General features: G+C 40.2%; 1 protein-coding gene across 2 annotated transcripts in view; it reads right to left on the bottom strand.

Moving 5' to 3' along the window:
• Window positions 1–1252: 1252 nt before the first annotated feature.
• The window catches only part of MYLK3 (myosin light chain kinase 3), a 42977-nt gene continuing 27642 nt past the window's right edge, over window positions 1253–16587 (bottom strand). For both annotated transcript variants that reach the window (XM_039241826.1, XM_039241836.1), the window contains exons 9-13: window positions 9862–9932; window positions 4829–4957; window positions 3478–3630; window positions 2394–2526; window positions 1253–1443 (exon numbers count right to left, since the gene is read on the bottom strand). In XM_039241826.1, coding sequence (XP_039097757.1) covers window positions 1384–1443; window positions 2394–2526; window positions 3478–3630; window positions 4829–4957; window positions 9862–9932 — 546 coding nt within the window. In that variant the 3' untranslated portion in view covers window positions 1253–1383. The remainder of the gene's footprint in view (window positions 1444–2393; window positions 2527–3477; window positions 3631–4828; window positions 4958–9861; window positions 9933–16587) is intronic.

The raw sequence follows: 16587 nt of genomic DNA, 5'->3' as shown, positions 1-16587 counted from the left end.
GCATATGAGATTGTTTTCACACAGACATTAGCAACAGTGCTACAGTAAACATTTTGCATAAATCTCTGTCCACTTGTTCAAGTGTTCTAGAACTTAAACAACTGCTGACTTGAGAAGTTCGTGGGAATAGCACAAAAATCAGGTTACAAGCAAGGAAATTAAAGGCATTCTTTACTTTCAAATAATAGAGTACTTCTTGTTAATCATTTTATAAGTTAGTTAAATGACAGCATTGAAAATGGTATTATCCATAAAGCAGTAGAATAGTTTATTGTCTCATGAGTATCATTCTGTGTTTCTCTCAGAAGGCTAAAAACCATTTTTACACTCTTACTTCTCTCTTACATATTGCAAATCAGTGTCCAGACTTCCTAGACCATAAATTCATAATGGAAGGGAGATTAGAAACAAGACTACCAATGCCAGAATAGGACCACTTAGGAGAGGGTAGAGGTGTGTATGGATTTAATAGCATATTCAAAATGATCAGTGTTCTGATTTATCCGTGACAGGTGGTATTTTTTGAAGTTTCAAAGAATATTAAAGGATGCATGGTTTGATTCTCAAAAGAGCACAAGTTAAAACAAATTTGAGGATCACTACCCCTAAATCCACATTGCTTTCCACTAGAGCAGGGTAGTACAACAAAATGTCAGCTCATACTTGAGCAAATCAAAATTCTAGGAATTCTTTGTACTGGAGGAGATTAATGCTGCATAACATACCTCTGTGTAAGTCTACTGAGTTCTTTAATCAGAGTAAGCTTAGACTTTAAATTTGACATATACAAAATGGAAGCTTTCCTACCTACCTAAAGCATGCCTACATTTATCACCAAAAGTAGGTGTACTTGAGAAGTAAACACAGCATTTCAACTTAGTATGATCCTATAAGACAGAAAAAAAAGGTCTGTGGGTCACTTTCCCTACAGCCACTTTTCACCTACAAGGAAGGCAACAGCCATATGCTTTCTTTACAAAATAAATGGAATTGATATCATCACAAGACTGGATTATTAAAAATCTTGAGAGCGAAATAAGTCAGGCAGAGAAGGACAGATACCATATGTTTGCACGTATAGGTGGATTAGGAGAAACTTAATGGAGGACCATGGGGAAGAAGAAGGGGAAAAATAGTTGCGGAGAGGGAGGGAGGCAAACCATGAGAGACTCTTGAATGCTGAGAACAAACAGGGCTGATGGGGGTGGGGGAGAGGGGAAGAAAGGTGATTGGGCATGGAGGAGGGCACTTGTTGGGATGAGCACTGGGTGTTATATGGAAACCAACTTGACAATAAACTGTTTAAGAAAAAAAAATTCTTGAGTCATCACTTCACCACCAGTCCATAACTTCTGGGACCCATGGAAGCAGCCAAGTTGCGAATTAGGGACAAGTTGGAAATTTCCTTAGCCTGTTGGCAGCAGTCACCACGTAGAAATGTTTCTTGATGTTAAAGAGAAAAAAAGGAAAAAAAGTATATTTTAAGACCAATTGTTTTAAGAAGAAATAACACAAGGACTTAAGCAAGTTTAGCCATTTGGGTTTGTTCAAAACTGAGAACCTAATGGGGAAACAAGTTTGTGGCAAAATTCTAGTAGAACAGCCCCATGACTCTTCGGCATTTGGGAGCAAGTTATGAAGAAAATATGTCATCCTGCCCTTTTCTCATGAAAAATGGAGCCCCTTGGAATGGAATTTTTCACATTGTATTCACAATCCACCAGTGGGTCATGAAGTCAAATTGGTGGGTTATGACTGCACTCTTTTGAATGAAACCAAATACCATAGAATAGAAAATATCAGAGTGCATTTCACTCAGTTTAGCAAAGGCTGGGATCATATGTTTCATATGTGTGTGTGTATGTATATATATTTTTCTATACTGGCTCTCTAGGTAAAGGCTTTTATTTTTGTTTTTTAAGCAAGGATCTGAGTTGATATCAAAATGTTGGAAAGCCACTTTCCTGAAGGGCAATTTTTTTTTTTTTTTATGTCCATGGTACCAAAGGATTCTGTTGTAAACAAAACGATGAAGCTTTTAAAACCAATAGGGCTTTCCTAGCCCCTTTTGCTGAAATGTGGAGGAATCAGATCTCAAGCTGCAAGCAGTAAGTTCCAAGCACTTCCCTACTACTGTCACTGAGAACATATGCTCAAACTTCATTCTGTCCTTTCAAGTGTCCACATAAGTATGAACTAAATGCCACTTTTATACCAGTTGGTTTCGGTCTGTGGCATTCTTTAATCAAGATCACAGCTTTTGACATAAGACACTTTTTCCTCCCAAATAATCTATTTAGAATGAAAATGTAAGTGAAAACTTAGCTACACTTCTTTCAAAGGACACATTAAAAAGACAAATGCTACTTTTGTTTAAGGAAAATAAAAGATACCTTCCATTTCCTCTGAGCCATGTATTTCTGTAGTAATAATTGGGATTTGAGACGAACTTTGGATTTTGAAGCTTTGGCAGGCAAATTATTCAACCACTCATGTTTCAAGCACTGTGTAGCACTCATTCTGCAGCTGTGAAATCAAACAGAAGTTGAAACTTTTAGTTAGGGTTGCCTTTTCTGGTTGTCCAGAAGTTGGTTCAGCTGGGTAGGAAGCGTGAGTCAGTGGAACCAATTAATCATTCAGGCAGATTCATGCCACATACTAAAAAGGAACTCCTTATGTCTAAAATTCCCCTCCTTAAAAGTAAAAGAAACTCATCAGCAAAAATGTTCCCTGCCCTCTACAGAGGGAATGTATCACAGTGTTTAATCACCTCTTCCAGAAAGAGCTGGGAAATTGAGGCAGGAAGTAGGAAGGCCAGCTGGGCCTGGAATTGCTCTTAAGAAGAAAAAGAACATGAGCCTTGAAAGAAGCTTGTCTCTCCTTCCAGAGAATAATGTCAGTTTTGTTCATCTGAATTAGAAATATTTTACCTCTCATAACTTTTCACAATTCAGAAGAACAAAATAGTCAAGGCCAGGGAACTATGGGCTGTCTCAGAGCCCAGACTCTTGGGCCTCACCTAGGGTCATTTGCCATTATTTCTTCATGTCTGAGTCTCTGAGTATCAGAAAACTCCATGGTTCCACCCATGACTTTGATATGCCTGCTGAAAACTAAGTAGGTTTTCATTATCAACAAATGAGGTTTTCTTGCTTTTATTCTGGGGAATAACATCTGCATATCTCAATGTTTTTTCAACATTAACCTATTAAAGTGATAACTTGATAACTTACCAAGGACTAATTTATATATGTGGTCCTCTCTAAAACTCTATCTAGATCTTAGGCTCCTTGTTGTTTATTTTTTAATTTCCTTCATCTCTTTCCCTGCTACCTTTTTTGTTCCAAAGACATAGCAGACTAAGAAATCTTGGACAGAACTGGTCCAGAGAAAGCACAGCACCAGCCTGGTCTTCATAGCACCCAGGTGGATGGTTACCATCAGAATGGTCTATGAATTACAAGCAATAAATGGTACCTCTTCTCTTTGACCAGCAGACGGGAAACAAAGTCCTTGGCCTCCTCCGACAGCCCTTCAAAGGTGTCAGCGTCAAAATCCCAGCTACAGTTCACAATAAAATTCATGGTCTCTGCATCTGTTTCCCCTAGAAACGGGGATAAACCACTGAGTCTACAGAGGAAAGAAAGGACTGTCAGTATGTATAAGCCATATCTGCCAACATGCAATGACAGGATTGAGGTCTTACAAGGCACAAGCAGCTCTAACCAGAATTCAATAGAAAAGTACCCTCAATACTTATCAATAGGAGATAGTCCGGTGTGCTCTGTTGTGGGGGAAGTGGTGGGACTAAAAATTTAGAGGCATGAAGAGTGTTTGAGTATACCCCCATTCATACTTACCTATTTTCCCCTTAGACTGAAGTGAAGAATAAATTGAGACCCAATCCAATATGTCTATTTATGAAGTACATATTGACTTAATTTAAAACTACCCTCGTGTGTCTCTGAGACAGCCTGGCTGGTTTAAATACTACCCCAGGACTCAGGGACCAAAGGAAAATTGGCTTCATTAGGCCCCTCTAGAGTGAGAATAGAGACATAGGACACTTTAACTGGCTGGCATCGGGCCTCAGATTTCTCCCACCTGGCACAGTACACACATACAAAGTGTAGGGACACAAGGTAGCAATTATACCATAATGACAAGTCTGGGAACAAAGCGTGACTTGATTGGACCTTTGAGGAAATGGCCAAGGGAATTCACAGACAAGGATTCTTAGTCTTTGTACATATATCTCTTCTCAGTCCATCCTAACTCTGCTTCCTCAGTCCATAGAAAACAGGGAGCACAGGGCAGGAGGGACAAGGTTAGATGATGCAGCAGAAGTGTTCTGCGCTGTCCATTCCCTCTCCTCACCACTCTGGTGTACTCCAGCCCCACTTGTACCGTAGCAAATGCATTTCCTTGCTGGAGAGTTTTCTCTCTGGTAGAAGCTGCTTTATCCACCCAGAAGTTTCAAGGAACCAATGCTCTCAGGACCAGTTCACAAGCAATAACTGGTAAGAGTTGGTATAAACACCCTTACTCTCTCCCCCCTCAGATGGAATAACTGTGAGGGGCTGTTCCATGATGGATCCCAGACTTCTCCCACAGGATTAAACTCCAATTGCCCACAATGGTAAGTGGTTCAATAACTCATGCTTTACTGGTGTCTTCTCCCCTCTCACTTCCCTACTCCTCTGTTGGTGTTTCCTGGGAACACTTCTTGAATAAATGACTCTGCACTCAAATTTTCACTGCTTCTAAGGATCCCAAACTAAAACAATGGGCCCTATTCTCACTGGGAGCCAGGCTCCTGGGCACTTACAGCATGTAGGTAATGACCCCCACACTCCACATGTCTGTAGGGAAGGACACAAATTCATAGTTGACGACTTCTGGGGCCAGGAACTCTGGAGTGCCGAAGTTCACCTTAAGCTTCTCCCGAGGCTTGTACCTGGGGAAGAGGGGTTGCAGAGGACCATGGAAGTGAGCCCTGAGAGAATTCCTGGGACTAATTCCTGGTCAGAGCTACATATCTCCAACCCTTCCTCTCTGCCATGTTGTCTGGACCTCACATCCCACCACATGTGGTTTACTGGGTAATCATCGTACCCTCAGGCCCCAACTTCAGACTTTCCTAAGTCACTAGGGAGAATCAGAAAACCGCAGTTCTCTTCCTCCAAGTAATTATGATGTCAAAGGAGAGAAGATCAATGTATCTTATTTGGCATGCAGCCACATGAGCAAACACAAACAAATTGGATAGCAGCTGTCTGTGGAGGTCTGCTCTGGTGGTGTGACCATTATTGTTGGAGAGGTGACAGTAAATATTAGAAAAAGCAATTAAGTTAAAAAAAATTTTTTTTCATGTTTTATTTATCTCTGAGAGAGAGAGAGAGAGAGAGAGGCAGGCAGCGTAAGCAGGGGAGCGTCAGAGAGAGAGGGAAATACAGAATGTGAAGCAGGCTCCAGGCTCTGAGCTAGCTGTCAGCACAGAGCCTGATGCAGAGCTCAAACCCACAACCTGAGCCGAAGTCGGACGCTAACCCAGACACCCCAGCAATTATGCTTAATGTCACAAATCATCAGGAAAATGCAAATCAAAACCACAATGAGATACCACTGCACATCATTTCTACTACATCCAACCAAACAAAAGACAAGAAAATAGCAAGAATTGGCTAGGGTGTAGAGAAGTTGGAATCCTTGCTGGTGGGAATGCAAAATGGTGCAGTTGCTATGGAGAACAGTATGGCAGTTCCTCAAAAAATTAAAAATAGAAGTACCATATGATCTAGCAATCCCACTTCTGGGTATATATCCAAAAAAATTGAAAGCAGAATCATGAGGAGATATTTATACACCTGTGTTCATATCTGCATTATTCACAATAGACAAAAGGAGTTAAGTAATCCAAGTTAAATGACTATCGCTGGACTGCATAAGTAAAATGTGGTAAATAATAATACATGATAATGATGTGGTAGGTAATAATACAGTGGAATATTATTCAGTGTTGAAATATAAGGCTATTCTGACACATGCTACAATGTGGGTGAACCTCCAGGACATTATGCTAAGTAAAAGCAGTCGCAAAAAACCCAAATGTTATATAGTTCCACTTAGGTACAGTACCAAAAGTGGTCAAATTCAGAGACAGAAACTTTTTAATTAATGGTGTGTTTTAACAACTCTTTACAGGATTCCTTGTCATGAGCTGCTGTGAATTGGGTCCAGAATATCATGCCCCTCCCCCATACCACCACCAGTGACTCACAAATGTGTAGATGAGAATAAATGATTGTTTTAAGCCTCTGCAATTTGGGGTCATTTGTTAAACAGCAGTACTGTGGCAGTAACTAAGCCCAAATGCCAAAATATCCACCAATACCCCCTCTCCAAATTCCTAGCATAAGGCCCTCTGTGACCGTAGGGTTGCCTATGAGATTGCAGCCTCACAGGGGATGGGGTGGGCATCTTCTTGCCTGCCAAAGGATCTGATGAAATAGGCTTAGATTCCAATATGAGCACTGGAGCAACATTCTAGAGACAAAGCTTAAACAAGATACTTCCCCATTCTGTCCCTATCCTTGACCCATGACATGTCCCTACTTAGACCTACTGATGGTTCTCACTGCTCAACCTGGGTTAATGCTGGTCCTTCTTGCTGGATGTCACAGCCTGTGAAGATCCGTATGTGCCCCCTACATGACCCCACTGAAAATCTCAGCACCTTCCAATAGCTCCACCCAAAAATATAACTTTACTTTCTATTGTTTGTATTACAGGAAAAATAATTGTCTTTTCCTCCCTCTTTACAAACATTTAATTCCTGTGACATATAAAATATGTTCAACCTGCACATTCCCCCCCCCCCCCCAGATTGTTCCTCTTAGATAGACATGCTTCCCAGGAAGCAAGCCAATTTGGCAAAACCCAATTTGCCAAATGATCCTTTCACCCAATGGCCAGTTTACTGGACTGTTGAGGATGTTTTTGATGTTTTCCTTTTTCCTACAGCCAGAGGCTGTGACTGTCAGCACAGCTTTGCTGAGTGTGGTTTCCTGAGGACCACGTGTTTCAGACACCTGCACTTACCCAGCACCCAGCAGTTTTATGTGGGTGGCCTTCTCTTAAATGTGGTTCCGCATGTTTATTTTCTTGAACTTGCCCTCCGCCTCTGGTCCCTCAGCAAAATTATTTTCATCAATGCCTTTGACCATGTTAATGAATTTATCAGACAGTTTTGGATGGACATCTCAGAGTTTGGGGATAGATTTTGACTAACTGATGTTTGGTAAGTTGGCCTACAGCCTTTTCTTTCTTTTTTTTTTTAATTTAAAAAAATTTTTATGGTTTATTTATTTCTGAGAGAGAGAGATAGCATGAGCAGGGGAGGGTCAGAGGGAGAGGGAGATACAGAATCTGAAACAAGCTCCATGCTCTGAGCTAGCTGTCAGCACAGGGCCTGATGCAGGGCTTGACCCAAAAACCACAAGATCATGACCTGACCCAAAGTCAGACATTCAACCGATTGAGCCACCCAGGCACCCCGACCTACAGCCTTTTCCATCTCCCCACCAGGTAACACTCGATGGCCTATAGTAAATTGTTCCAGCTTAGCCATGAAATTCAGGACTCTCTATTAAGGCCCTCATCTTCACTATATCTCCCTCCCCCTAACCACTCCTGCTCCCACATTCCCCGTGGGAAGCCTCAACATGTGCAGTGTACATCCTATACTGACACCATCCCTTCCTACTCCCACCACCCTCACCCCCTGCAGTGTTGTGCTGGAGCCATTTCTCATGGGTGCACATCTCCTCCCAACTCTGTATTCAGTGACGTGGTGTTAGTACGTTGAAATCAGTCAAAATTAGTAAAGGTTACAAATCAAACCCATTCCCATCCCCTTAACCCCCACAGCTGATTGTTAAAGTATCCTACTGTCTGCAGATAACAACACTCTGTCCATCCCTCCTTTCCAGCTGCTCACAGAAGACTTCCCAGAACCCAGGAGGCTCAGCTGGTTACTCTTTTCTCTGAATTCACAGTGTGTCACTGTAAATACTCATTTGGCAATTGGACATCTGGTATTTGGGAGGGTACTACATACACATCTGGGAGGGTGTACATTCCTGATGAAGACAATATTGCCTCAAGGGGGTGAACACTGGTTCTTGGAAAGGCAATAAAGCCTTAGCTATTACAATGGTTTGTGGCTCTCCAAAGGGCCACAGAACATAAAAAGATACAAAGGACAATTGCAGCATTAAATTTCATGAGGAGGGGCCTGGTAATTAGGAGAGAAATGTCTTAAAAGTCTCCTTGGAAGCCAGGCAGTGATAATACAAAATAGATTCAGAGACATTGCTCTACTATATAAGACACACAAGTGTTTAGGATGCATCCCGACTTTATAAGACATTATGAAAATATTAAGCAATTGTTTACATTATGGATTAAATGTGATTTTGAAGCATTTGGGTTGGGGGATTTGGTATTGTTCATGAAAAGCAGTACATTGTGTAATGGAGATCCTGAAGGTACAGTAGGATGATACAAACTTCCCTCTGCTGTTACTCTCATGACATTACCTGTGGCCTCCTATCCAACATGTGAGCACTGAAAATGCATCTTTCACCCCTGGAAAGAGGTAACTTTTACCACTTGACCCAGGAAGATTGCCACTGTGGTTTTGAATGCTACTTGTGGGAGGCAGGTCTGGACAGGCTGAGCGCAAGCAAGTGGCTCTGTCTCCACAGTGACAAGGCTTTGCTTTCTTCCCCTTGTGGATGGAGTGGAAGACAGCATTAAGCTTATAAAGTGACAAAAACAAGTTCTTTGTGGAAAATGACCATCAGAGTGAGAGAAAATTTAGAGTTGAAAATTCAGCTGTGGTATGAAGACCTACCTAGAAAATATGTGATTCCCAGAGAAATGTCATTCTTGGTGGAAATAGAATTCTAGAAGAGTCCTGGATATGGGCATACAACTATTGCCATGTTTGTAGACTACGAGTGCTTGAAGGTTTGGGGGACATTCCTCCCCAATGCCAAGGGTCTGCTACTGCCACTGCTAAAAACCTGCACCAGTGGGTGTGCGTGCCAGGGACCAGAACCCTGCAGAGGCCCTGTATTCACCATACATTGGTCTGGACAGGCTTGTAAAACTATCTATGGATAAACTGTCCTTCACCAGGCTTTGGGCATTTGAAGGGACTTTAAGATATTTTCTAAATGATATATGATGTTTACCTTATGCACTCAAACTTGAGAACCTAACCACCTTCATAGGATGGGTCTACACTGTCCATGTATTATTTCATTTAACCTCCCTAACTGCCCATGTCAGCAGATATTTCATTTTATCGTCACTTTACCAGAATTTAACCCAGTCTTGAGTGGCCCCGCACCACATACCCCAACATCACCCTACACTGTTATATATGCACCTTCCTATTTAAACCACTCACTTCCTTGACAGGGAAGGTGCTCTCACATAGCTCAGCACTTCCTGGCCCGAGGCCTGGGGGATGAGTAGAACTGATCTGAGGACCCTGACCCAGCGGTACTCCTTGAACCATCCCACCCTCTCTGCTCACACTGGGGGTTTGAAGTACAATTAATCCCACAACCTCTTAAGGACAAGCAGAGTCATGCAGAGTCTTCATGAAGCTACCTCTGTGGTAGTCACAAGGGCTATCTGCACAACTGAAGGCCACCAGCCTCTCAGTGAAAGAGTTTTCTGTGTCAGTCCCAAAATTCAAAAGTTGTCTGAACTGTGAATAACCACATCCAAGAGAGCCACAAGCAGTCACCAAGGAGTTCTGTCAAAGTGTCAAAACAACCCCCTTACCTTCTGGCCAGCCCAAAGTCAATGATCTTAATTTGATGTCCTGTCTGATTGACACACAGTATGTTCTCCGGCTGGGAAAGAAAGAGACATCTGCTTAGGTCAACCAACAGCTAAGAAGGGGTCAACTCCCATGCTTATATCAATAGGCCTCAGTTTCCCAGCCTCCAAAACAATGAATGGCCTAGGGAAGCCCTACAGGGACATATAGATCATGAAAACAAAGTAGGCGGTGTGAGATGCTAAGGAGCTGTGTAGACTGTGGAGAACTGGTGGCCTCCTGCTCTGTGAAAAGCAGCTCCAACCACTGGTCACGTTGCAGGAATGCAAGCCCAGTTGCCAGAGTTTCTCAGTCCTCAAGAGAAATCAGAATACATATTTTTATGAGAAAACTCCATGCTTTTAATTGACAACTCAAATTTAAACATATATACAAGTGTGGGAATCAAATAGAACACCTCTGTGATGCAGACTTGGCCCACAAAATGCTTGTTTGAGACTGTTGGCTTGGGGTCATGGTTCCAAAGCCTGGATACACATTAGAATTATCAGGGGATCCCTCAAAAGTCCCAGTGTCCAGGCCCCAACCCCAACCAATTATATCATAATCTTAGAGGTGTGAACCAAAGCTTCAGAATTCTGGTCAAGGAGATCAGAGATGCTCAATGTCAGTCTGCCATTTTATGGTGACAGCTGTGGCCCATGGGATGGAGATGGTGGTCTTGGCATGCTTCTCCTCTTAAGTCCTTCATATCAGCTCTGAGGCCTGGAGGAAGCCCGGAACGATGCTTGCTGCTTGTGCAAAACAAATTTAGATAGGGGTAGGGGTTGGTACACATGGCGGGAGTGGGGGGGGAGGTTATAGTAGAAAGGCCCTGGAGACCCAAGGCCCAGTGCCTGAGGTCTAGGGGTCTTTTACCTGGGTCTGTGGCCTTAGGTGACTCCCTTCCCACTTCTGAAACCTCAGTTTCTCCATCTATAAAATGGAAATAAGAACCACTTCCTGCCTTCCTCCTGGACGTTTGACAATTGAATCACATAACATGCACGAAAACACTGTATAGATTCCAAAGCAAATGTCAGATACTATTTCTCTCAACAGAAGGTTTTATTGTTATTTATCTTGCAATGGAATTAGGCAAAGCCTCAGATAGGAGCAAGAGATTTAGAGTCTCCACGTCTTCTTCATGAGGTCTGGAAAAATACTGTCTGATAGAAATATAATGTGAACTACATGTATAATTTAAAATTTTTCCATCAGCCACATTAAAAAAGTAAAATGAAATAAGTGAACTTAATATTTATAACATTATTGGAATATAAATAATAAATATAAATAATGATGATATCATAAAATTCACCATTTTAAAGTGTAAAATTCCCTGGATTTTAGTATATTCACAGTTATGTAATAATCCTCATTGTCTAACTTTAGAGCATTTTTATCACATCAAAAAAAACCCAACATACCTATCTGCAGTCACTCTCTATCTCCCTCACTCTTAAATCTTGGCAAGCACTAACATGTTTTCTGTTTCTGTGGCTTTGTCTATTCTGGACATTTCATATAAATGAATCATACAAATGCAGGCCTTTTGTATCTGGCTTCTTTCACTCAGCATAATGTCCTCAAGGTTCATCCATGTTGTAGTATGTATCAGTACCTCATTCTTTTTCATAGCTGAATAATATTCCATTGTATGGAGGTACCATATTTGTTTATCTGTTCATCTGTTAGTGAATATTCAGGCTGTTTTCACTTTGGAACTATTATGCATAATGTTGCTAAGAACATTTATGTACAAGTTTTGGTGTCAATTTATGTTTTCAGTTCTCTTGAGTACATACCTAAAGTTAAAATTACTGGGTCATATGGTGATGCTACAATTAACATTTTAAAAACTACCAAACTGCTTTCTAAAGTGGATGCACAATTTTACAATCCCACAAGCAATGTATGAGAGTTCTAATTTCTCCACATCATAGCCAACACTTCTTATTGTCTGTCACTTTTATTTTTTTATTTTAGCTGGTCTAATGAATATGACAAAGTATCTCACTGCAGTTTTGAATTGTGTTTCTCTAATGATTGACGATGTTGAGAACTTTTCATGTGCTTTTTGTCCATTTGTATATCTTTATTGGATAAATGTTCCAATCCTGTGCCCATTTTAAAATTTGTCTTTCAGGGGCGCCTGGGTGGCTTAGTCGGTTAAGCGTCCGACTTTCGCTTAGGTCATGATCTCGCGGTTTGTGGGTTCAAGCCCCGCGTCGGGCTCTGTGCTGACTGCCAGCTCAGAGCCTGGAGCCTATTTCAGAGTCTGTNTCGCTTAGGTCATGATCTCGCGGTTTGTGGGTTCAAGCCCCGCGTCGGGCTCTGTGCTGACTGCCAGCTCAGAGCCTGGAGCCTGTTTCAGTCTGTGACTCCCTCTCTCTCTGACCCTCTCCTGCTCACGCTGTCTCTCTCTCTCTCCTAGAAATAAATAAAAACATTTAAAAAATTAAAAAAAATAAAATAAAATAAAAATAAAAATAAAAAAATAAAATTTGTCTTTCAATTATTGATGTATAAGATTTCAAGTTCATTATGAAATCTATTGTTTGGAAATATTTCTCCCATTTTGTGGGCTATCATTTTGCTTTCATGATGATGTCATTTGAAGCATAAGGTTTTTTAATTTTTATAAAGTCTAATTTATCTTTCTTTCCTAGCTTTTTCTTTTGAGTCATATCTAAGAAATTATCACCTAATAATCCAAGATCATGAAGATTTACTCCTAGGGTTCCTTCTAAGAATTTTATAAGTTAAGGTCTTAGACTTAAGTCTACAATCTATTTAGTTTTTGTGTATAATAGAGTGTATTCTTTTGTATATGCATATCAAGCATGGGGTCTTAGCACCATCTGTTGAAAGGATTCTTTCCCCATTGAACTGTCATGACACAGTTATCAAAAAAAATCAATTGACCAAATATATAAGGGTTTGGTTTTGAACTCTCAATTGTATGCCATTGAACTATCTATTCATCTTTATACACATAACTCATTGTTTTGATTTCTTTAGCTTAGCTGTAAATTTTGAAATTGGGAATCCTTCAACTTTGCTTTTCTTTTTCAAGATTGTTTTTGCTATTCTGCATCTCTTGAATTTCCATCTCAATTTTAGGATCAGTTCATTGATTTCTGCAATTTTGACAGAGATTGTGTTCAATCTATATAGATCAATTTGGGGAGTATTGTCATCTTAACAATATTGTATTTCAATCCATGACCATGGGATGTCTTTCCATTTATTAGGTCTTCTTTAAATTCTTTTAATAATGTTCTGTGGAACTCAGAATTGGGCCCACAAGTGTATGGCCAATTAATCTTTGACAAAGCAGGAAAGAGAATCCAATGGAAAAAAGACAGCCTCTTTAACAGTTGGTGCTGGGAGCAACATGCAAAAGAATGAAACTAGATCACTTTCTCACACCATACACAAAAATAAACTCAAAATGGATGAAGGACTTTAATGTGAGACGGGAAACTATCAAAACCCTAGAGGAGAAAGCAGGAAGCAAACTCCTTGACTTCCACCGCAGCAATTTCTTACTTAACACATCCCCAAGGGCAAGGGAATCAAGAGCAAAAGTAAACTTTTGGGTCTTCATCAAGGTAAAAAGCTTCTGCACAGCAAAGGAAACAATCAATAAAACTAATAGGCAACCGACAGAATGGGAAAAGATAGTTGCAAATGACATATCAGATAAAGGGCTAGTATCCAAAATTTATAAGGAACTCACCAAACTCCCAAAAAACAAATAATCCAGTGAAGAAATGGGCAAAGGCATGAACAGACACTTCTTCAGAGAGGAGATCTAGATGGCCAACAGACACAGGAAACATTGCTCAGCGTCCCTCATCATCAGGGAAATGCAGATCAAAACCACACTGAGATACTACCTCATGCCAGTCAGAGTAGCTAAAATGAACAAATCAGGAGACTATAGATGCTGTCGAGGATGTGGAGAAACAGGCACCCTCCTACACTGTTGGTGGGAATGTAAACTGGTACAGCCCCTCTGGAAAACAGTGTGGAGGTTCCTCAAAAACTTAATAATAGAACTCCCCTATGACCCAGTAGTAGCACTGCTAGGAATTTACCCAAGGGATACAGGAGTGCTGATGCATAGGATCACATGTACCCCAATGTTCATAGCAGCACTTTCAACAATAGCCAAATCATGGAAACAGCTTAAATGTCCTTCAACTGATGAATGGATCAAGAAGATGTGGTTTATCTATATAATGGAATACTATATGGCAATGAGAAAGAATGAAATCTGGACATTTGTAGCAATGTGGATGGAACTTGAGGGTGCTATGCTGAGTGAAATAAGTCAGGTAGAGAAGGACAGATACCATATGTTTTCACTTATAAGTGGATGAGGAGAAACTTAACAGAGGACCATGGGGGAGGAAAAGAGGAGAAAATAGTGGGGGAGAGGGAGGGAGGCAAACCATGAGAGATTTCTTGAATGCTGAGAACAAACTGAGGGCAGATGGAGGTGGGGGAGAGAGGAAGACGGGTGATGGGCATTGGGGAGGGCACTTGTTGGGATGAGTACTGGGTGCTATATGGAAACCAACTTGACGATAAACTATGAAAGAAAAAATACATAAGAAATAAATAATAATGTTCTGTGGTTTTAAGAACATAAATCTTGCACGTCACCTGTTAAATTTATTTCTAAGTATTTTATTTGATTTTATATTATAGTAGTCCCTCTTAATCATGGAGGATACATTGTAAGATCCTCCATGGAAACCTGAGACCACAGATAGTACCAAACCTTATATATGCTATGCTTCTTCCTATATACATATTTATGATAAAATTTAACTTATAAATTAGATATAGTAAGAGATAAAAACAACTAATAATAAAACAGAACAACTATAAAAATGTACTTACTAATAAAAGTTATGTGAATGTGCCCCCCCCTCAAAATATATTATTGCACTGTACTCAGCCTTCTTGGAATGAAATGAGACGATAAAATGCCTATGTGATGACAAGAAGTGAGGTGAATGACATAGGCATTGTGATATAGTGTTAGGCAACTATTGACTTTCTAACTGTATGTCAGAAGGAGAATCATCTGCTTCTGAACTGTGGTCAACCACAGGTGACTAAAACCACAAAAAATGAAACCAGGGATAAGGGGAGGACTATGATATTGTAAATGGAATCATTTTCTTAATTTTAATCACAGATTGTTGATTGCTAGTATATAGAAATACAATTGATATTTATACATTTGTCTTATTTCCTTTAACTCTGCTGAACCTGCATATTTGTTCTAATAGTTTCCCTCCACCCTTCTTAGGATTTTCTGTATGCAAAATCATGTCATCTGTGAATAGAGACCGTTTTACTTCTGCCTTTCCAATCAGGATACTCTCTACTTCCTTTCTTGCCTAATTGTACTGGTAAGAGCCTCAAATACAATGTTTAATAGCAGCGCAAGAGCAGATATCCTTGTCTTGTTTCTGATCTTAAGGGGAAAGCATTCAACCTTTTACCATTAAGTATAATGTTAGCTGTGGGTTTTCCATAGATGGCCTTTATCAAGCTGAGAAAGTTCCCTTCTATACCTAGTTCATTTAGTGTTTTCATCATGAAAAGTTATTTGATTTTTTCAAGTCTTTTTCTACATCTATGTAATGATCATGTGATTTTGTCCTATATTCTATTGATATGGCATATTACATTGATTACTTTCATGTTAAGCCAACTTTGCATTCTTAGGATAAATCCCACTTTGTCATGTGTATAATCCTTTTTATATGTTGTTGTATTCAGTTTGCTAATATATTATTGAGGTTTTTGCATCTATATTCATAAGGGATATAGGTCTGTAGTATTTTTGTGTGTGTGACATCTTTGTCCAATTTGGTATCAAGATGAGACTCACCTCATAAAATGAGTTAGCAAGTGTTCCCTTATCTTCTATTTTTATTGGAAGAGTTTGTGAAGAACTGATAGTAATTCTTCTTTAAATTAGATCTTCTTCAGGCATGCCTGGGTGGCTCAATCTGTTAAGTGTCTGACTTTAGCTCAGGTCATGATCTCACAGTTTATGAGTTTGAGCCCCAAATTGGGCTCTGTGCCTAGAGCCTGCTTCAGATTCTGTGTCTCCCTCCCTTTCTGGCCCTCCCCCACTCGTGCTCTGTCTCTCTCTGTCTCAAATAAAACAAAAAAAAATTTTATTTTATTTTTTTTTACAAATAGTTTATTGTCAAATTAGTTTCTACATAACACTCAGTGCTCATCCCCAAAGTGCCCTCCTCCATGCCCATCCCCCCCTCCCCCCCACATCCATCAGTCCTCAGTTTTTGTCAGCATTCAAGAGTCTCTCATGGTTTGCCTCTCTCCCTTTCCCCCACCATTTCCGCCCTTCTTCTCCCCCTTGTTCCTCCGTCAAGTTCCTCCTAATCCTCCTATACGTGCAAACATATGATATTTGTCCTTCTCTGCCTAAACAAAAAATTTTTTAAATAAGTAAATAAACATTGAAAAAACACATAAGTTAGATCTTCTTTAAATTGGTAGAATTCACCAATGAAGCCACCTGGGCCTATGCTCTTCTTTGTGGATGGTTTTTGATATTAACTCCAACTCTTTACTTGTTACAGGTTGATTCAGATTTTAACTTTTTTCAGTTTTCAGTAGTTTGTGTCTTC

The sequence above is a fragment of the Hyaena hyaena genome, unplaced genomic scaffold (assembly GCF_003009895.1).
Source record: "Hyaena hyaena isolate Hyena2069 unplaced genomic scaffold, ASM300989v1 scaffold_7, whole genome shotgun sequence".
NCBI classification, from domain to species: Eukaryota; Metazoa; Chordata; class Mammalia; order Carnivora; family Hyaenidae; genus Hyaena; species Hyaena hyaena.
The sequence above is the reverse complement of the archived record's forward strand: the minus strand, read 5'-3'. Positions and strand labels throughout refer to the sequence as shown.